General features: G+C 41.9%; 1 protein-coding gene across 13 annotated transcripts in view; it reads left to right on the top strand.

Annotated features, from left to right (window-relative positions):
* Positions 1 to 587: 587 nt before the first annotated feature.
* KLHL13 (kelch like family member 13) overlaps positions 588 to 21852 on the top strand; it is a 132324-nt gene continuing 111059 nt past the window's right edge. For 2 of the 13 annotated variants that reach the window (XM_075132594.1, XM_075132596.1), the window contains exons 1-5: positions 588 to 749; positions 10745 to 10828; positions 13041 to 13143; positions 14940 to 14981; positions 15104 to 15168. In XM_075132594.1, coding sequence (XP_074988695.1) covers positions 15149 to 15168 — 20 coding nt within the window. In that variant the 5' untranslated portion in view covers positions 588 to 749; positions 10745 to 10828; positions 13041 to 13143; positions 14940 to 14981; positions 15104 to 15148. Of the gene's footprint in view, positions 813 to 10744; positions 10829 to 13040; positions 13148 to 14939; positions 14982 to 15103; positions 15169 to 21852 lie in introns of all 13 variants that reach the window. The other 11 variants (XM_048863720.2, XM_048863729.2, XM_048863715.2 and 8 more) reach the window with 9 other exon arrangements.

Genomic DNA, 21852 nt, shown 5'->3' on the forward strand with positions numbered 1-21852 from the left:
CCAGCCCAGGGGCCCCGCCTCAGGCTCGCCCCCCGCCCCCCCGAGCTCCAGCCCAGGGGCCCCGCCTCAGGCTCGCCCCCGCCCCCGAGCTCCAGCCCAGGGTCCCCGCCTCAGGCTCGCCCACCCCCAAGCTCCAGCCCAGGGTCCCCGCCTCAGGCTCGCCCACCCCCGAGCTCCAGCCCAGGGGCCCCGCCTCAGGCTCAGGCTCGGCCCCCCCCCCCGAGCTCCAGCCCAGGGGCCCCGCCTCAGGCTCGCCCACCCCCGAGCTCCAGCCCAGGGGCCCCGCCTCAGGCTCAGGCTCGGCCCCCCCCCCCGAGCTCCAGCCCAGGGGCCCCGCCTCAGGCTCAGGCTCGGCCCCCCCCCCGAGCTCCAGCCCAGGGGCCCCGCCTCAGGCTCGCCCCCCCCCCCGAGCTCCAGCCCAGGCTCCCTCCATCCTAGTATCTCTCGCCCCCCCTTGCCCGTAACTGAAGCCCGGCGCCACGCGCAGGCGCAATCGCGCGCGCGGCCGCCATCTTGGCGGCGCGCCGTCGGCGGGGGGCGGGGCGAGCGGGTCCGGGCGGGGGGAGCCTCCCAGTCCGGACTCGGGACTTTTGAAAAGCTCCGGAGCCGCGGCGGGGGGGGGAGCTGCGGGCTCCGGGGCTGCGCTACCGCCGCCGCCGCCGCCTGCGACCGGGACCGAGCCCGAGCCCGAGCCGACCGGCGCCTGCAGCTCTCCGGCGGCGCGGCTCCGGGGCGTCGGCGTCCAGCGGGTTGGTGCCGGGGGGAGCGGGCGCCCCTCGCCGGGCTTGGGGGCGCTGCGTGCCCCGCCCGCGGTGAGCGGGAGCGGGGGGGCAGGGCCGCTGCGCGCGCGCGGGGGTGGGGAGACGAGGGGGTGCCTGAGGGGGGAAATGGGGGGGGTCGCTGCGCGCGCGGGGAGATAGTGGGGGGGTCATTGTGTGTGTGGGGGGGGGTGCAGAGGGGAGGGGGGACTAGCGGGGTTCAGTTTGAGCGCGCGGGGGGGGTGGGGAGAAGAGGGGGTGCCTGAGGGGGGAGATGGGGGGGTCGCTGCGCGCGCGGGGAGATAGTGGGGGGGTCATTGTGTGTGTGTGGGGAGGTGCAGAGGGGAGGGGGGGCTAACGGGGTTCAGTTTGAGCGCGCGGGGGGGTGGAGGGGGTGAATGGGGGGTCGTCACCGGGAGGGGGTGACTGTGGGCGAGGGGGGGGGTCACTGTGTCTCTCCCTCCTCCCTCTGCTCAGGGAGCTAGGTCCCTCTCCCTTTCCCCACTTGGAAGAAGTGCCATGCTGCTCCCCCCCCCCCCCAACAGACACTTCAGGGGCCCAGGCCCCCCCGTGGCCCCCGTGCTGCTCTCCGGTCCCGGGTGCTGGGCGCGGGGAGCCTGCCCGGGAGGGACCCGCTGCCGGGGGCGTGGAGGGCAAGAGGTGCCCGCGGCAGGGCTGGACTTGGCTGCTCTCCCTCGCCGCTCGCTCCGCAGTTAGGCCCCGCTCTCTTCCTCCCTGGGTGCTTTTCAGGGCTGTTGATGGCTTTATGAAAATGTGCAGTGCTAACTTGTGGAACCCTCCGAGCTCTTCGCACAGGTCCTTTGCACAACTTCAGAGGCGCACACCTGCGTGTAGTTTACCTTGTTTGCATGGTAAAGGAGAGGGATTTTTTTTTTAGAGTAAGCATGCTGAGTGCTAGCAAGATATTGATACCGGCTTTCTGAGCTGCTGCAGTCCGCATCGGAAGTATTCGCAAAAAGAAAAGGAGTACTGGTGGCACCTTAGAGACTAACCCATTTATTTGAGCATGAGCTTTCGTGAGCTACAACTCGCTTCATCGGATGCATGCAGTGAGCTGTAGCTCACGAGAGCTTATGCTCAAATAAATGGGTTAGTCTCTAAGGTGCCACAAGTCCTCCTTTTCTTTTTGCAAATACAGACTAACACGGCTGTTACTCTGAAACCTATCAGAACTATTGTGCTTCAAGTAATCTAGAGGTGTGATTTATGTCTAAATATTGTACAGACTGTTACAGAGAAGTCTCAGTAATTCTCACTTTGTTAGTCTATACATTTAGTAATCATCAGAAACCTTGAGGAACTCTCCCCATTTGTCAACAGAGATTTCATAGCAAAGTCAGTTCTGTAATCCTGTTTAATATTACTAAAATGTACTACAGAATATTTTAACACATTAAGTTTGGGTGATAATTAAGACTAATTCACACATTTCAAAATAACTGTCTTTACAAAAAAAAAGTTTGTTCTTTTATTCTCTAATATGCAAAATTCAGCAATCTGCAGTGGATCTCTAGCACAAATTAGCACGCTGCTGTGCATTCAAAGCAAGAGCACTTACAGGGACGCTGTCAGATTGAACCCACTTTCCAATAATAAGCCCACTGGTTTTTCCTGGAGTTCCAGCCAGTTTTGCTTTTACATTTCCTTATTTAAAAAAGTTTCCCCTACAGTTCTGTAATCAAAGGGGGAAAATAGTAGTGACTAAGGCCCCAATCATGCAGAAAGATCCATGAATTTGAAACCCTGTACCCTCAAAAAGTGGGTGCAAAGAGCAGCCACTGGAGATCTCCTCTGTAGGAATGAGTGACTACATTGTAGCAACAATGATATTGGTTATACAGGGAGTGCTGTTGCATGTACAAAGTAAAAGTAATTTTCCCATAATCTCTTTAAATAGTAGTAACCAGAGATGTTGCTTGTTACAATAGCAGGTGAAAAAAAAAAGGTACAAAAGTGATTTAAGTTGGTGGTATCCCATTTGCAAAATCTAAGATTCTCTGCTGTATCTTTCTGAGTGCTTGTACAGCCGTCTAAGTCACCTAAGTCAGTATAACATATTTTGCTCAGGGGTGTGAATAAGCCACCGACCTAAGTGCTGGTGTGGACAGCGCTGTCTGCTGGAGAGTCTTCTCCAGATGCGCTACGCCACCACTGTAGTGCTTCTAGTGTAGACTAGCCCTAATGTAACACAAAACCCCTAGGAGGTATTAGGCAGTGGAGGTCAAACCCAGGACCTCTGGTTTTAAAAGCATGAGCCTCTGCTAGCTGAGCTAAAAGTCCCTGTTATGTTACATCAAAGGTTGTATAGATTTGAACCTCTGTGTGGGACAGCCATATTGTTCACGTGTTCTATAAACAAACTGAGAAACTAGAAGTTTTTGTTTTAAGAACTAGCTATGTAAAAGAGGTGATGTCATTAAGTTTTAAGTATCAATGTGTGTCAGTAGTAATATTACATAATTTTTTCACGGCACTTCAATAGCTTAGGGGAATTGACTCAGTTGGGCTCCCTCAGTCTAGGATCCACTGAATAGGTGTCCACTTAATCTCTCATCACCATGTCTGACATCCTCATGAGTCTCAGCAGAGGTACCAAGGATTGAACAGATGTGGTCAATGAGCCCTCTTCTACCTCACGATGGCATCTCATCTTGAGAATTTTTAAAAATGATCTCACTGTGCTGTACTGGCGGAAGACTGGTTGCAGATGTTTTTATCATTGAATGTTTTTATTCTAGTATTTGTGACAAAGGATTACTACATCTGAAAGATGGAGTATGGATAAATCTCAGAAGATTTGAGTGTCTCTGCTAAGTATGCTTCTTCTGTCTCTTCATGGGCTACATCTTCACTGAGAAAAGGTGTTTACACTAGCTCTGTCAAACAATTAAATAAATTAATTGTCCTACTATTCACATTGTTAAATATTAGAATACCATTTTGTTAAATATTTTTGGACGTTTTCTACGTCTTCAAATATATTGATTTCAATTACAACACAATACAAATTGTACAGTGCTCACTTCATTTTTTATTACAAATATTTGCACTGTACAAAACAAAAGAAATAGTATTTCAATTCACCTCATACAGATACTGTAGTACAATCTCTTTATAATGAAAGTTGAACTTACAAATGTAGAATTATGTACAAAAAATAACTGCATTCAAAAATAAAACAATGTAGAACTTTAGAACCTACAAGTCCACTCAGTCCTACTTCTTGTTCAGCCAGTCCCTCAGACAACAAGTTTGTTTACAATTAGCAGGAGATAATGCTGCCCATGTCTTGTTTACAGTGTCACCTGAGTCAGATGCCACCAGCAGAAGGTTTTCTTTTTTGGTTGTTCAGGTTCTGTAGTAATACATTGGAGTGTTGCTCTTTTAAGATATCTGAAAGCATGCTCCACACCCCATCCCTCTCAGATTTTGGAAGGCACTTCAGATTCTTAAACCTTGGGTCGAGTGCTGTATCTATCCTTAAAATCTCACATTTGTACCTTCTTTGCGTTTTGTCAAGTCTGCTGTGAAAGTGTTCTTAAAACGAACATGTGCTGGATCATCATTCGAGACTGCTATAACATGAAATATATGGCAGAATGTGAGTAAAACAGAACTGGAGACATACAATTCTTCCCAAGGAGTTCAGTCACAAATTTAATTAATGCATTAATTTTTAACGAGAGCATCATCAGCATGGAAGCATTTCCTCTGGAATGGTGGCTGAAGCATGAAGGGGCCTATGAATGTTTAGCGTATCTGGCATGTAAATACCTTGCAACGCCGGCTACAAAAGTGCCATGCAAACGCCTGTTCTCACTTTCAGGTGACATTGTAAATAAGCAAAAAGAAAAGGAGTACTTGTGGCACCTTAGAGACTAACCAATTTATTTGAGCATAAGCTTTCGTGAGCTACGGCTCACTTCATCGGATGCGTAACCACTTTTAAACCTGTCATTGTAAATAAGAAGTAGTCAGCAGTATCTCCCGTAAATGTAAACAAACTTGTTTGTCTTAGCGATTGGCTGAACAAGAAGTAGGACTGAGTGGACTTGTAGGCTCTAAAGTTTTGCATTTTTTTTGCGTGCAGTCATGTAGCAAAAAAAAAAATTTACGTTTGTAAGTTACACTTTCATGATAGAGATTGCACTACAGTACTTGGTATGAGGTGAATTGAAAAATACAATCTTTTGTTATTTTTACAGTGCAAATATTTATAATAAAAATATAAAGTGAGCACTGTACACTTTGTATTATATGTTGTAATAGAAATCAATATATTTGAAAATGTAGAAAAACATACAAAAATATTTAATAAACTTCATTTGGTAATCTATTGTTTAACAGTGTGATTAATCACAATTAATTTTTTTGTTAATCGTGTGAGTTAACTGCGATTAGAGCTGTCAATTAGTTTACACATCAAGATAGCTATTTTGATAGAACATCTTAGTGGAGAGAAGGCACAACAGCTTTTACGTATATATAGTTATTCAAGGTGCATGTCAACTGGGGTATGTAGATTTGACCATGACTAGCTACAGATAGGTTTAAAAACAACCTGTGCCTTGTCTCATCTAGGACATTGCATTGAGGTACATTGATATAAAACCACACCTATTTTTTGCAGTGAAGACATAGCTTAAAATACCTTCCTGAAGTTGGACTTGTAGCTGAATTCAGATTTCATGTATCCTGAGGCTATTTACTCCAGTGTGTGAGACTTGATATTGGCAGTGACAAAAGGGCTCTACTGACTTTCAAAGAGCTTTACATAAATGGGCTTATTGGGGAACCATAGAGAGGAAGTAACTGCCCTGTTACTAAGTGGGAGTGTGTTTGGGGTGGTGGGAAGGTCACATTTGAATTTCAGTGGGAAAAGTTTGCAAGATGGACCAAAATTTAGATCTGTGCTATGGTCCAAATTGATTTTCCTATATCTGATGAAAACAAGGTGGAATGGCATCTCAGATAAGGCTTTCCATGCCCATTTCAAGATGTTGAAATATCCTACCCTATGGTTATTTATTTGTATTATCTTAGTTCCTAGGAGCCCTAGTCATGGACCAAGGCCCCACTGCGTTAGGCATTCTATGAACAGAACAGAGGCAGTTCTACCCCAAAGAACTTACAATCGAAGTAGAAGACCCGAGACAATAGATGAATACAGATTGGGGAAGTACAAGGAAACCATGAGATAATATTAATCAGCATGATAGGTTGTGATCTAAGCACATCTGCAGCCTCCCTGCCCATTTAGAGAAGCTTACGCCTTTTAAAAAAGCAGATCATGTGCATGAGGTCTCTGGAGGGAGTATAGCAATTGAGTTATGTTCTTAGAGCTTAAGCTTTTTTGCTATAAGCTCAGCTGTAGTTTAGTTTAAACTCAGCTGTAGGAAACAGCACATTTTATTTCCTTTCTCGGAAACAGCAGTGCTTTGTTGTAGATACTAATGACACAGTACAGTCATATGATTTCTTGTGGCTTTTGTTTTAAGTTCTTCTTTGTGAATTATGCAGCAATTATTGGTGTATGCTCTGGTTGTGAAAATCTTTGATGAAAAGTTGAGACTTGTAGGGGAGACTGGATTGGAATTGCATGAGCTGAAATTGTTCAGTTTTGGGCTTTATGGGGAAAGTTGGAACTTTAAAGATACCTAGTCTTTTTTTGGGAAAAGGGGTGAAGAGTCAAAATTAACAGAGTATTTTGTTCTTTCCGTATTCTTGGTGTGAAAAATGAACTGACACTAAAACCAATTTTACCAGTGTACACAATTTAAAGATTGCATCCCAAGGCTAGGACTTGATGATCTGACAGAAAAATGAAAAGTTAGTTTGGTGAATGCTTCTCCATTTGACCAGCTGCAAATTGGCTTTACAAGAATTGGGGAAAAGTGGATGGGATTTTCTGAATGGTGGGAGGTGGAGGGGAAAGAGTAATATGTAACTTTCACAGACCAGCAAGCCAAGCTGCTATGACTTCAAGCAGGGGTTCTCAAACTTCATTGCACCGCAACCCCTTTCTGACGACAAAAATTACTACACAACCCCAAGAGTGGGGACCAAAGCTTGAGCCTGCCTGAGCCCCATTGCCCTCAGTGGAGGGGCCAAAGCCCAAGCCCCACCACCCTGGGGCGGGGGGAGGGGCGGGGGCAGGGGCAGAGCCCAAGGGCTTCAGCCCCAGGCAGGGGGCTTGTAACCTGAGCCCCGCTGCCCTGGGCTGAAGCTCTTGGTCTTCAGCTTCAGCCCTGCTTGGTGGGGCTCAGGCTTCTCAACCAGTTCCTCGTTGTTTGTCAAAATCAAATCTAGAAAAGCCTCTCCCCTAGTAGCTTTCTCCACCTTCTGAAATAAAATATTGTCTCCAATACATTCCAAGAACTTACTGGATAATCTGTGCTCTGCTGTGTTGTTTTCCCAACAGATGTCTGAGTAGCTGAAGTCCCTCATCACCACCAAGTCCTGTGCTTTAGATGATTTTGTTAGTTTTTTTTTAAAAAAAAACCTCATCCACCTCTTCTTCCTGCTTAGGTGGCCTGCAGTTAGGGTGACCAGAGGTCAAGTGTGAAAAATCGGGATGGGGGTGGGGGGTAATAAGTGCCTATATAAGAAAAAGCCCCCACAATTGGGACTGTCCCTATAAAATTGGGACATCTGGTCACTCTATCTGTAGTAGACCCTACCATGACATCACCCTTGTTTTTTCTCCCTTTTATGCTTACCTAGAGACTTTCAACAAGTCTGTCTCCTATTTCCATCTAAACCTCAGTCCAAGTGTATACACTTTTTAATATATAAGGCAACCAACTCCTCGCTTTTTTCCGTGCCTGTCCTTCCTGAGCAAGCTGTACCCTTCTGTACCAAATATTCCAGTCATGTGTATTATCCTACCAAGTCTCTGATACCAATTATGTCATAACTGTGTTTATTTACTAGCATTTTGAGTTCTTCCTGCTTATTCCCCATACTTCTTGCATCAATATACAGACATCTAAGATACTGATTTGATTTCCCCGCCTCCCAGTTCTGTCTTGTCTTTCCTTTATCCCTGCTATAACAGCCAGTGCTCCCCCCAATTCCAACCCTTTTCCCAGGTCTCCATGCCTTTGACTTACTTGCGGACTTTGGTCACCTGCCCCCTTCAAACCTAGTTTAAAGCCCTCCTTACTAGGTTAGCCAGTCTGTATCCAAATATGCTCTTCCCCTTCCTTGATAGGTGCCTCACAGCATTCACCTCCAGGATGCATCTGTTTTTGCCTGGGCCCCTATCCTTGACCATGTCTTGTACCCATTCAGAAAAATGGGAGAGGAGAAGAATGTTTTAAGTAGCAGCAACTGAAGCAAGAACTAGAGAAAATCAGAGCTCACCATGTGTGAATTCAGTGATTTTAACTTTGTATCCATTTCAGTTCACGAAGACTTTGTATCTGCAGCCTAGCTACCATGGAAAGGTGTGCATTAGAAATGCCTGGAATGAGTGGGACAGTCTTGTCCCACCCTTGCAGCGAGTAAACTGACTTTCCCTCAGGGCTAAGAAGGAGGTTCCACTTTTCCACTCAGAGTGGAGATCAGGCTTAAATAACTGCAGGAGTCCGTAGTTAACTCTGATGGAAACGCTGTACCCTGGAAGTCTTTAAATAACATCTACAGTGAATAACAGGTTACGAGTCTGTGGTGGTATTTTTTTTCCTTTCTTCCCTGAGTTTTGTTCTGTGTCAAAATTAACCTGGACTTCTGGGACTGATGAAGCGGAGCTCTGTATCACAGAGGTAGTCCTGGTTGCTGGCATAAGTGCAGCGAGACGGGTGTGAAGTTATGGCCACATGCATTTATTTTAGAAAGAGAGTAATGAAGGCACAATGAAATAGTTGATGCTGCATTCTTAACTACTCAATTTGTTGGCCAGTTACATTAATACAGGTGTACTGTTATCTTTTTACATAGCACTGAGGGATGATGTTGAAAGTTAATAATTCCCAACATGCTTGTTAAGTTAGTGTATGTTAGGAATACTCAAAACGTCTAATGCATTGCACAAGGGTTAATTTGTTGGCTGCTAAAGCTATTTTTGTAATCCTCCACAGTTCTCATAAGAAATTTACATGAAGGAGCTAGTGGGCATTTTTAGATGAGGAAATGAAAAATATGCTTATACAGGTGTTTAATTCAGGTAGCATGAGCATGGTGTTCTTATCTTTTTCTGGAATTTATTGACATTTTATACATGACAATTTCTTCCTGGTTTATTGAGTCCGTAGAACTAGCACTTTTGAAGGCATACTGTACTCTTGACAGACTTATGGAACTAAGTGGCAAACTTTCATAAACGGGCTTTGACTATTCTGTTTATGTTGCTGTTGCGATATTCTCAACTTTTGGGCCTTACCGTATGTGTAAAGTATGTAAGAAAATATCTCACCGTGAAATAGAAATTTTTTTCTACAATAGGTATGCACACTGCGTTCCTTGTACATACTTTTCCTATATGTACAGATGTGGAAGTAGGATTCTTCTACTATAGTCATAAACCTCCAATCCCTTAATTTATATTTAAATTAACACTTCCATTTTAGTTTCATCGGCACTGGAAGCAGATATCTCGAGGAATGATTTTTCTTTTTATGATGTATGGGATACTGCATGTGCACCTAGTGATGGACTGAATCTGGGGAAAAAATAAGAATGGAATTTCGGGTTGTTGACACTAAGTGCCAACATTCATGGGGATAGAAGCTAGAATACCTTTTTTTTTTTTTGTATTCCAGGAAATATTCAGTTGGAAAAAGATAGGTATTGGAAATTTGCATTAGTACACAGATGTTGGAATGATTTGAAAAACGCTTTCTGCCATGTTACAAAACTGATACATGGTGTTTAAATAACTTCTCCTTCAGGGGTTAAATGCTATTCCTAAAAGGCTTGCCCCATCTACAGCAATTGAGAGAATTGAGTTTGTGTGCAACCTTCAAAAATGTCTTAGTGATTTAGGAGCACAAATCCCACTGAAAGTCAATGGGACTTAGTACTCCTAAATCACTTAACTACTTTTGAAAATTGCACCTTTTCATCTTTAGTTTGTTGCAAAATCTGCTTACTACTCTGAAGTTGTACTGTTAATTGGGAAACGTTGCTTATAGATTGGTTTCTCATGGATTCTTAAATACTTGAGATGAGTTGAAACTTGATGCGGTTAAAGGGGCCTGATTTTCTTCAGAAAGTGCTGAGAACCTGCTTTCTGAAAATCAGATCCTTTAAAGTGTCTTAAATTGGCTAGCCAAAAGTGGAAGCACCCCAATTGCTAATCATGGTCAGTGTGTGAAAATTGTCATGAAAGATCGTTACTTTAGAAGCTATATTAGTAATAGTATCCATGAGAAAAATGCTAATTCACGGACCAAATGTCTCTCTGGTTAGTGGTGGTGGTCCGCTGTTGGAGTAATAGGGCGGAAAAATAGTTCTCGTACTGTTTCTGTAACTTGTGCCCACATACATATGTGGTGGGGGTGTTAAAGATGTCTCAGTCTCTCTCGTGTATGTATATACAGGTGCGTGCGTGCGCGCGCGCGCACACGCAGATTTAGTGTGATTCCCTGAAAAGCATCTCTTAGAAATGAAGTAGTTTAGTAAAATTTAGATTTGCTTTCATAAGGTACAGTAAAAGTAGGCAACCTTTAATCCATTTAACAAAGAGCCTTCAGTTTCTACTTCAAGGAATGTGGAATAATACTTCATAAAGTAACTTAATCTCTAGCCAACTATTTTAAGAAGTTTGCTCTTGTAAGGAGTAGGCCAGGTGAAATGTTTACTTAAGCAGACTTGTTCCTTTATTCAAGAAAGGTAACTCTACTACTATTTCCAGAAGCACAACCTAGTGTTACTTAACCACTTCAGTTATCCATTTCAGTGCTGGCTAATATACTTGAGATGTTGGACAAACCAACTTTTACCTCTTCTTTATGCTTTTGTAGTGTAGGATTGCAACAGAATGTTGATGGATGTTCCAGGGACATCTTCAGTCTTCTCTTCAATGAGTTTTAATTTTCATTATTATGGTAAGTGCGGCACTGAAAAAGCTCTGACTGGTGGATTTTGATAGGGTATTGATCCAAAAAATGTGTAGTAATCTTCGGTAACTTTCATGTCAGAAAAACTTGGGCTGCGCTATTTCTGTGTTTAGGCAACAAGCATCTAGGTTATCTTGTGGTGTCTCATGGGTCCAGTTCTTACACTGAAATATTTTTGAATAGTATTGAGATAAATCTAATTTTCACCTGTTTACAAATATATGGGGAATGTAACTCTAGATTCATGGCAAAATATAAATTGGTACACTATAAATAGAAGATAGCAATGAAATGGCTGATTGTGGTTTCTCTGTGCTTTAGAAAACTGGATCTGTGGTCCTTGAGCCTAGATTTATCAAAGCTAGGGACTTGTTCAGTTGTGCTGCCTTGAGGAAAGTATTCATGCAGTTTAAATGAGCAGCCAAACTCTGGAATCTGGAGTACATACACCTTACTGCTCTTTGTAATCCTCCACTCAAGTGAGCATATCCCACATGATCAATTTTTCTTCAGGTGGACTTGCATTGATAGGCTCTGGCCATTGCCATTATTTAAGCTTGCATATATAGTGAGACTTGTTTTTGATTACTACTGGGTTCCCTTTCTTGACCGTTACAATAACTGTTGGACTACTGTTAACCAAATAACCTTTCAGAGAACAGTCATTAATTTCAAGTCCTGTCCTTTTCTCTTGTGTAGCAGTGAACAAAACCACATTTTTAGGGCATAATTCTCAGCTGTTCCTTGTCCTGAGACTTGGGGTATATCAACACTTAAGATGGTACAGCAGTGCAGCTGTAATGCTCAGTGTAGACACTACCTATGTCAATGGGTGGGGTTCTCCTGTTGGTGTAGGTAATCTACCTCCCTAAGAGGTGGTAGCTAGTTTGATGGAAGAAGTCTTCTGTTGACCTAGAGTTGTCTGCACTGAGGGTTTGGTCGGTATAGCTACTTCTAACAGGGGTGTGGATTTTTCACAAAATCTAACCTGCATATTCAGCATTGATTATTCATTTGCATTTTTCTGATTAAATTCTTCCTCCCAGCTGATTTGGCTCATAATTGTTTTCAGCTTTGTGAAATTGGCTCTTTTTCATATATGTATATATCAACTGTCTGGACTGTATTCTGTTTGCACATTATAAATATGATCAAGTCACGATCACTTGTGTGTAAGCGACCATTAATTTTTAGTTTTGTGATGAGTTCCTTTCTATCTGTGGAAACAAGGTCCAATATAGAATTCCCCTATGTTGGCTGCAGTACTTCTTGAGTTACAAAATTGTTGTCTATAATTTAGAAATTCTATGGCTGTTTTAGTATTAGTAGCATGAGACCTCCAGCATATGTCACTCAATTTTAAGTCACATGTAATCACGCAGCTTTTTCTGCCTAAACGTCATTGATGTGTAAGGAACCAGTCATACTGTTTCCTAGTGTGATTTATTTGGTGTCTGCTACAGACAATCAACAGCATCTTTTATTTTATCTGTTAAGATATTGATCCATAAGCATTCAAGATGATTTTCTTCCGAGTTTTCAGTTACTTGGAAACAGGTAATGCCAGAGGGCCACTCCCTTACCTGTTTTGCCCATTCAGTCCTTCCCAAATAGGTTGTAACCATTGATTTTTAGTAGAGCCGCAAACATGGTCTGCAGATATCTGCAGATTTTTAGCATTCCAGTCATAGGAATCTCCATTTGTACCTTGATCCAAAGCTAAGCCAACCTCTGTTTCTCTCCATAATGCCTTGTCAGGCAGCTACTTTTGGGAAGCCTTAGATGTTCAGGTTTAGGAGGGTTCACTATCTCGTTCAGCCACGGAATACAAAACTCAGTCGAGGGTTTTTGCCCTGCCAGATATATTTGGAAACAGCTCTGTGTAGGCCCATAAATGCTACTGCAACAACTAGGGGAATGCATTAGGATGAATAAAGCTGTCAAGCAAAAAAACTCCATTCAAATTAGATTAACCTTTCTTGTCCATTATGCAGACAGGACTTCACATCCAGGTTTGTTTTAGGGTTTTAATTGGGAGAGCGGCATTCTGTTGAGTGTCTTGCTTTTGGAAAGTGAATTAATGGTTTTGTTTTAGTGGTCAAGATAGATAGAATGTGATCTGTGGCAAGCAACGTTTTGCGTGTTCGGTTTTTAAAAAAAATTATTTATTTATTTAGTGGACGTCTCCTCTTTGACCTAGGAAACCCTGAAGTTCAGTTAAACTGATAGTATGTCCTGAGGTGCAGCAGCAGAAGCAGAGCACAATTTTGTTCGACTAGCAGCGGCAACAGAAGCGACAGCAGGCAAGTAAGAGGTGGTTAAAGGGTTTCTTTTATATGGTGCCATTTTTGGTAATGCCAGGTTCTAGGTGTTGCTTAGAACACAGTGAATTAGTAAGTAATGCTTTCACTTTATTCATCTGCATGACTTTTAATAAATGTGTATGATTTGACTGTTTCCATTTAGCTAAGATTCTGGGTTAGCATTTATCGTGACTTCTCCTCCTGAACAGAAGGGTGCCCCTTAAAGTTTTTCTAGGTGTGTTTTTTAAATTGCTATATGCCAGGGGTGGCCAACCTGTGGCTCCTGGAGCCAAATTCGGCTCTTCCTATACAAGGAGCCGCATGTTAACTTCGGCACTGACTCTGGGGCTGGAGCTCCAGGCGCCAACTTTCCAATGTGCTGGGGGGTGCTCACTGCTCAACCCCTGGCCCTGCACAGACCCTGCACCCACTCCACCCCTTTCCGCCCCCTTCCCTGAGCCTGCAGTGCCCTTGCTCCTCCGCCATCCCCACAGAGCCTCCTGCACACCACGGAACAGCTGATCGGGAGGGACAGGGAGGCGCTGATTGGCAGGGCTGCTGGTGGGTGGAAGGTGCTGGGAGCAGGGTGGGGAGCTGATGCGGGGGGGGGGTGGCTGACCTATTACTGTGGTTCTTTGATAATGTACACTAGTAAATTCTGTCTCCTTCTCAGGCTCAGGTTGGTCACCCTGGTATAGGCCCTTATTTGCATGGTGGTATTGATATAGAGAGCTTTATTTGCTGCTGAGGGATTTGCAGAAATTCCTAAATTTATTTATTTATTTATTTATTTTTTTGTAGGACTGACTTATGAGCTTTGTGGTGTATTTAAAACATTATGCCATTTTATAAACTTTTTATGTGAAATTATTTTCCACTTCCTGCACAGGAATAATACAACTCATTTAACACCTATAAATGCAAACAAGAGAACAACCTGTTCAAAAAGTGTTTTAGGACTAAAGCTCAGTGTACCATCTTTCATAAAAGTAACCAATATAAAATCCATACAGTAGCTAATATTTGTTGCAATTTCTTTCTTCATAACACAAAATAGGAAGTTCAGAACTAAAAATAAGAGTAGTTCAACGGTATTACATACTTTGCAGCATGAGTTAGTTCTGTGTTAGTTGCAAATGAAAATAGTGTGCTTTACTAAGTAAAATTGCAGCGGTGTGCCCTTTAGCAAAATCTGTACATTTTAAATTGAGTTATGATTGAACACTAGAATCAATCTCTAATTATTGTAAAGGTATTTTAAGATTAAACCTTTGAGAATGAAGAATGGGGGGATGGCACTGTAAATATGTGGTAAATGATTGTGGTACATTTAAAAAATATGGCTCATAAAAATTGAGGCCACCTTTTAATGTGCGTATTTTAACACACACTGGTAATTTACGCTGGTTCTCTCCTTCACTCCTAAAATAGAGTCACAGCTTCCATTTTAGTAAACTATTCATGGGATAGATAGGCAGGGTCAGGCACAGCTAGGTTAAACCATGAGATTAATTTGAGAAATCTAGGGCCTGTAGTTTTTCTGCTCACTTGATTAGTTTTCATAAATCATTCTCATTCCCACAGCAGGAGCAGTAGTCCTAGGTGTTGAAAGTAGAGGTGCTAGGGCTGCGGCAGCACTCTCTGGCTTGAAGTGGTTTCTATCATGTACAGGGTTTACAGTTTGGTTCAGTGGCTCTCAGCACCGCCTCCTATACAAATTGTTCCAGCACCCCAGCAATAGTATTGTAATATTTGCCTACAGAAAAGCATTTTTTGGTTTCTCTTTTATCCCTTAGTGTCAGTGGGAACAGTTGGTGGAACGAGGAAGGAGAGAATCAGTTGAGTATGAATGATTTGGGCAGATCTTGCCCTGCTTTGCTAAAATCTTTGGGATCTGGGAATCTACACTCTATTTCTTGATGTCAGTCTTACTTTCTGCTCCACTTTTTTTTGTGTTCAGCTGCAGGTGCATGAACAGCACAGGAGATAATTTTGCTTTTGAGGGATGATGTGGAGAGACACTTTGTGAGTAATTCTGTGTGTTTAAAAACAAAACTTTACTGTGTAGGAACAGAAATGAAATTGAATGTGAATTTATTTTCCTTATTCCATGTTACATTAAATATGCTTCAAGTCCTCATTAAGCTCAGAAAAAACATGAATTTGGGGTGCATCCCTTGAAAAACAAACAATTTAAGGTGAAGTTTGGATGGTGTCTTAAAATTGTAGAACTGAAAAATAGATTCTCTCTACTGTTTCATACACAGCCATTGATGGCCGCAACCTTTCTATGGTGACTGATGAACTTTAGTGTTAACCATGCAACATAATTTGCTTTATAGATATGAATAATATATAACCTGTGAAGCTTGTTCTGTGGATGATCTTTGGCAGGATTAACAGGATGCTTTTAAGAGTCCCTTCAAATAATCTTCAGTGGCAGTGCTCCATGGTAGAAGGGTTGAATTAGCCACCAAAGGATGAGCTTTCTTCACTTTTGCTAATAGGTCCATGTGAATTTACGAATTAAATCTCCCTAATTCTTGTTGAGGACTGACTTGTACAGTGCAAAGCTGGTAGAGTAAAGTTCTATAATACCATTCATTCTGAAAATCAGCTTTTCACCCACCCCCTGAAATGCAGCAGCAGTATGACAGGACACAGACACTACACCACAGTTCAGCACAGGAAGTGAAGCAAAACTGCCAGTCTTTTCACCTCTTAGGCAAAAGGAACTAGCCATAAATGTAGCTCCAGTGCTTTGCTCACTTTTCTAAAACATTTATTCTTGTGAAAATTTGATTAATCTTTGATTACCTCATGTGTTCAAAGCCTTGGTCTGGTCCCTTATTTGACACAGTAACTCTCTCAGGATGTTACTTCCTAATGCCACAGTGGAATACTGAGTCATCAAGCAACTCTTTCCTTCGAACCAACAATTTCTGCTCGAGACCCTTAGTAGTAATATTACTGTAGCCTAGTGTAATAACTTAAACCTGTATTGTCACGTTACGCTTGGGCTTTGTAGTAGAAGTACTATAAATTTGCTTAATTTTACTTTCAAATAGTATAAACCTAGTGTGTTCCTTAAGGTGGCTTCTGAATATTCCCACTTGGGATGTGAGTTAATCTTTCTTTCTCTCTCCCCCCAACCCCCACTGTGGTGTGGGAAAACGCTGTTGAGTTCTGGGAATGTTCTAGAAAAGCAGTGCCTGTTGAGACTGCTTGAGTGCCCCTTCATGGCACTAAGCATCTAGAGCTGAAGTAATGAGGCCTTGTTAACCCGTCACCTCAGTGCCTTCCTTTTTCATGGACTAAGTGCAGTCACAGGAGCCTGGACTTCACACTCAGAATTTTACTTTTATCAAAAATTCTCTTGTTATAATTATTCTAAACTTGTATAGCAATTACTGACCCAGTTTTTAATTCGTTTGGATCCCATTTCATGTGATTTTTGAATTCCCATACTGGTTCTGCCTTTTCTAGAATCCAGACTTAAGATTAAAAATAGACTTAAGCAGTGTATTTTGTGCCAAAGTGTTATGGGTCAAGATGCATGAGGGTAAAATAAATGTGGAGCAACTGTGGGTTGGGCTGATTAGACCTGGGAGGTGGGAGCCAGCATATTGGAGCTGTTTTTCCCAATTCTGCTACTGACTTACCAGGTAACCTTGAGTTTAATCTCCGTTGTAGTATCTTTGTAAAATAGTGGTGCTGCTTATGTGGTTTTACAAAGTGCTTGATCTGTGAAACTGAATGTTATCTGAGTGTTAGTATTACCATTATTTTATTTTGAGAAAATGTGTTCACTCTGCAACGTGTACTTGCTACAGTTTGGAATCAATTTTTTAAAAAAATATATAGTTTAAAAATAAAAATCTCGTGGTGATAAATGTCCCATTCAGCAGTCTTATTCAGTTCTTAAATTCACAGCCTTTTTTAATGCTAAAAAGCTTTAAAGCTTTTTTTTTGCTTTTACCTAAAGATGTATTCTCTTAAAGTAAATTACAGCACCTGGCTCATCAATATTGGTTTGTCTGGCACTCTGGGGAATAAGATAACCCAACTCTGTTACCTTGAATTAGCAGAGATGATTTTTTTTTCTTTTCTTTTAGCCTTTTACCATTTCTGTGGTTTTGCTGCAGTGTATTTTTTCTAAAAGGGACTATTCAGTTAATCATGTCTTTGTCAGTGGGATCCATTTTAGTGTGGTCTTTGCCTAATATACCTTTATAATTACTTCATCAGATGAAACTACATTCATAAGCATATAGCTGTTGACTTAGATTCATAGATATTAAGGTCAGAAGGGACCATCATGATCATCTAGTCCGACCTCCTGCACAATGCAGGCCACAGAATCTCACCCACCCACTCCTGTGATAAACCTCTCACTGATGTCTGAGCTATTGAAGTCCTCAAATCATTGCTTAAAGACTTCAGGGTGCAGAGAATCCTCCAGCAAGTGACCTGTGGATTCTCTTGCTATAGCTCTTTGACTGATCTAAGCCTATGGTGGGTGAAAAGCAAAGACTCTCTGTAGAGCATTTAAGATGTATGTGTATGTAAGTACCTCATATTCTGTAGCATATTTCCTGTTAAATTTTTTAAAAACATTGTTTCAAATTTATTAGCAGCAGGGCCAACAAAAAAAATCTGCGGGAAAATATTGAGTGTAAGATTTTCATACATCTTGCCACATAAACTTGCTCTACTTTACGAATCAAAAATGTGTAATATTGCTGACCAAAGAATTCATTAATAAGTCATAAGGATCATACTTAATTTTATAAATACACACATGCTCTCGGGAGATTACATCAGATAAAGACAGACAACTAAATATTGACAAATTTTATAAGTACTTGCATACAGATACAAAAAGTTTACATACTAAGGTGGGTGAACTTGAGTGCCTGGTGTTAAATGAGAATATTGATATAATAGGCACCACAGAAACTTGGTGGAATGATGATAATCGGTGAATATGATAATACCAGGGTACAAAATGTGTAGTAGTGACAGAGTAGGTTACACTGATCGGGAAGTGCCACTATATGTGACAGTGTAGAGTCAAATACAGTAAAAATCTTAACTGGATAAAGCAGTACCATAGAGAGACTATGGACAGCAATTCCAATAATAAGAGTATAGGAGTAGGACTGTACTACTGACCACCTGACCAGGATGGTGGTAGTGATTGTGAAATGCTTGGAGCATAGAGAAGATACAAAACCAGAAAACCCAGTAACAGGGGATTACAACTATCTCCATTTTGACTGGGTACATGTCACGTCAGGCTGGGATGCAGACATAAATTTTCTAGGCACCATTAATGACCGCTTCTTAGAAAAGCTAGTCCTGGAACCCACAAGGTGAGAGGCACTTCTTAATTTAGGGGGGGAAATGCTGAAGAAACCCCCCAAAGTAGCATTTAAATTAAAAAAGGGAACTAGACAATGAGGAAGCTAGTTCAACAGAAAATAAACAGTCACAGGAGTGAAATGCCTGCAAGCTGCATGGAAACTTTTAAAAAAACATCATTAGAGGCTCAAACAATATGTATACTCCCCTTCCCCCAACCAAAAATATGCCACCATGAATAATCTGAATAGAAGAAGCTATTAGAGTCAAAAGGCATCCTTTTAAAAATAGGAAGACAAATCCTTTTGAGGAAAATAGAAAGGAATATAAATTCTGGCCAGTCGGGTATAATTAGGAAGGCCAAAAAGAATTGAAGAGCAACTAGCAAAAGAGACAAAAAAGTAACAGCCAATTTTAAGAACCTCAGAAGCAGAAAGTCTGCCAAAGAATCAGGGCGGCCACTGGAAGATTAAGGTGCTAAAGGAGCACTCAGAGAAGACAAGGCTGTTACGGAGAAGGTAAATGTATTTTTTTGCATCAGCCTTCACTGCAGAGGATGTGAGGGAGATTCCTGAGCCATTCTTTTTAGGTGATAAATTTGAGGAACTCTCCGAGATTGAGATGTCAATAGAGGAGGCTTTGTAACAAATTGATAAATTACACAGTAGTAAGTCCCCAGGACCAGATGGTATTTACTCAAGAGTTCTGGAGGAACTCATATGAAATTGCAGAACTACTAACTGTGGTATGTAACCTATTCCTTAAATCAGCCTCTCTGGTAGATAATTGGCAGATAGCCCCTGTAATGCTGAGGTTAAAAAAAAAAAAAAAGCACACCTGCAGAGATGATCCTGGCAATTACATGGCCATTTAGTCTAACTTCAGTATTAGGTAAATTAGTTAAAACTATAGTGTAAAAAAAAAAAAAGCCAGAATGATCAGACACAGATGAACATGATCTGTTGGGGAAGAGTCAACAAGGCTTTTGTAAAGGGAAAGAATGCTTCACCAATATCAGAATTCTTTGAGGGAGTCAACAAACGTGAGCCAAGGTGATCCAGTGGATATTAGTGTACTTGGACTTTCAGAAAGCCTTTGACAGGCTTTTATCCCAAAAGGCTTTTTAGCAGTCCTAGGATAAGGGGGTAGGTCCTCCTATGGATCAGTAATTGGTTAAAAGACAGGAAACAAAGGGTAGGAATAAATAGTCTGTTTTCAGAATGGAGAGAGGTAAATAGTGAGGCCACCAAGGATGTGTATTGGGACTAGTGCTGTTCAATGTATTCTTAAATGATCTGGAAAAAGGGGTAAACAGTGAAGTGGCAAAGTTTGCAGATATACAAAATTACTTAAGGGAGCTAAATCCAAAGCTTACTGTGAAGAGCTACAAAAGAATCTCTCAAAACTGGGTGACTGGGCACCAAAATGGCAGATGAAATTCAGTGTTGATAAATGCAAAGTAATGCACATTGGAAAACATAATCCCAAATATACATATAAAATGATGGGGTCTAAATTAGCAGTTCTCACTCAAGAATGAGATCTTGGAGTCCTTGGGGATAGTTATCTAAAAACATCCAGTCAATGTGCAGCAGCAGTCAAAAAGGTGAACAGAATGTTGGAAATCACTAAGAAAGGGACAGCTAATAAGACAAAAAATATCGTATTGCCTCTATATAAATCCATGGTACACCCACATCTTGAATACTGCATGCAGATGTGGTTGCCCAATCTCAAAAAATATATATTGGAATTAGAAAAGGTTCAGAAAAGGGCAAGAAAAATTATTTGGGGTATGGAAAGGCTGCCATGTGAGGAGAGATTAATAAGACTGGGACTTTTCAGCTTGGAAAAGAGACGACTAAGGGGGGATATGATAGAGGTCTATAAAATCATGACTGGTGTGGAGAAAGGAAGTGTTGTTTACTCCTTCTCATAATACAAGAACTAGGGGTCACCAAATGAAATTAATAGGCAGCAGGTTTAAAATGAACAATAGGAAGTATTTCTTCACACAATGCACAGTCAACCTGTGGAACTCCTTGCCCAAGGATGTTGTGAAGGCCAAGACTATACCAGGGTTCAAAAAAGAACTAGATAAATTCATGGAGAATAGGTCTGTCAGTAGGAGGCTATTAGCCAAGATGGGAAGGGATGGTGTCCCTAGCCTCTGTTTGCCAGAATTTGGGAATGGGCGACGGGATGGATCCTTGGTGATTACCTGTTCTGTTCATTCCCGCTGGAGCACCTGGCATTGGCCACTGTCAGAGAACAAGATACTGGGCTAGATGTACCTTTGGTCTGACCCAGTATGACTGTCCTTATGTTCAAAGAGTTACAAAGGCATCTCATAAAACTGGGTGACGGCAACAAAATGGTAGATGAAATTCAATTTTGTTAAATGTGAAGTAATGCACATTGGAAAACATAATCCCAACTACATGCAAAATGATGGGATCTAAATTAGTTGTAACCAACCAGAAAGAGATCTTGGAGGAGTTGTGGATATTTTTCTAAAACCATCCACTTAATGGGCAGTGGCAGTCAATAAAGCTAACAATGTTAAGAACCATTGGGAAAGGGACCAGTAATAAGACAAACTATCATGGCCCTATATAAATCCATAGTATGCTCCCACCTTGAAAGTGGGTGCATTTCTGGTCCCCCTGTGTCAAAAAAGATATATGGGAAATGGAAAAAGTACAGAGAAGGGCAACAATTACTAAGGGTGTGGAACGGGTTCCATGTGAAGAGTGTTTAAAAAGACTCTTCAACTTAGAAGAGAGACAACTACGGGGGATGTGATAGATCTATAAAAACATGAATGATGGGGAGAAAGTGAATGGGGAAGTGTTGTTTACTCCTCATAACATAAGAACTAGAGGTCACTCAATTACATTACTAGGCAGCAGATTTAAAACAAACTGAAGGAAGTACTACTTCACACAATGCACAGTCAACCTGTTGAACTTGTTGCCAGGGGATGCTGTGAAGGCCAAACATATCTAATTCTTTTTTTGAACTGATTTAAGTTCATGGAGAGTAGGTTGATCAATGGCTATTAGCTAAGATGGTCAGGGACCCAACACCGTTCTTGGAGTCCCTAAATTGCCAGTTGCCAGAAGCTGGGACTGGATGGATCACTTGATAACTGACCTGTTCCGTTCATTCCCTCCAAAGCATCTGGCTCTGGTCACTGTCCGACAGGCTGCGGGGCTAGATGGACCATTGGTCTGACTCAGAATGGCTGTTCTTATGTTCTTACACCACCACACCCAATTGAAAAGCTCATCATACAGTAAAGACTCTGCCTTTTATTACTGCATGGTCCAAGAAGTAGGAGTC

Source organism: Caretta caretta, chromosome 9, assembly GCF_965140235.1.
Source record: "Caretta caretta isolate rCarCar2 chromosome 9, rCarCar1.hap1, whole genome shotgun sequence".
NCBI classification, from domain to species: domain Eukaryota; kingdom Metazoa; phylum Chordata; order Testudines; family Cheloniidae; genus Caretta; species Caretta caretta.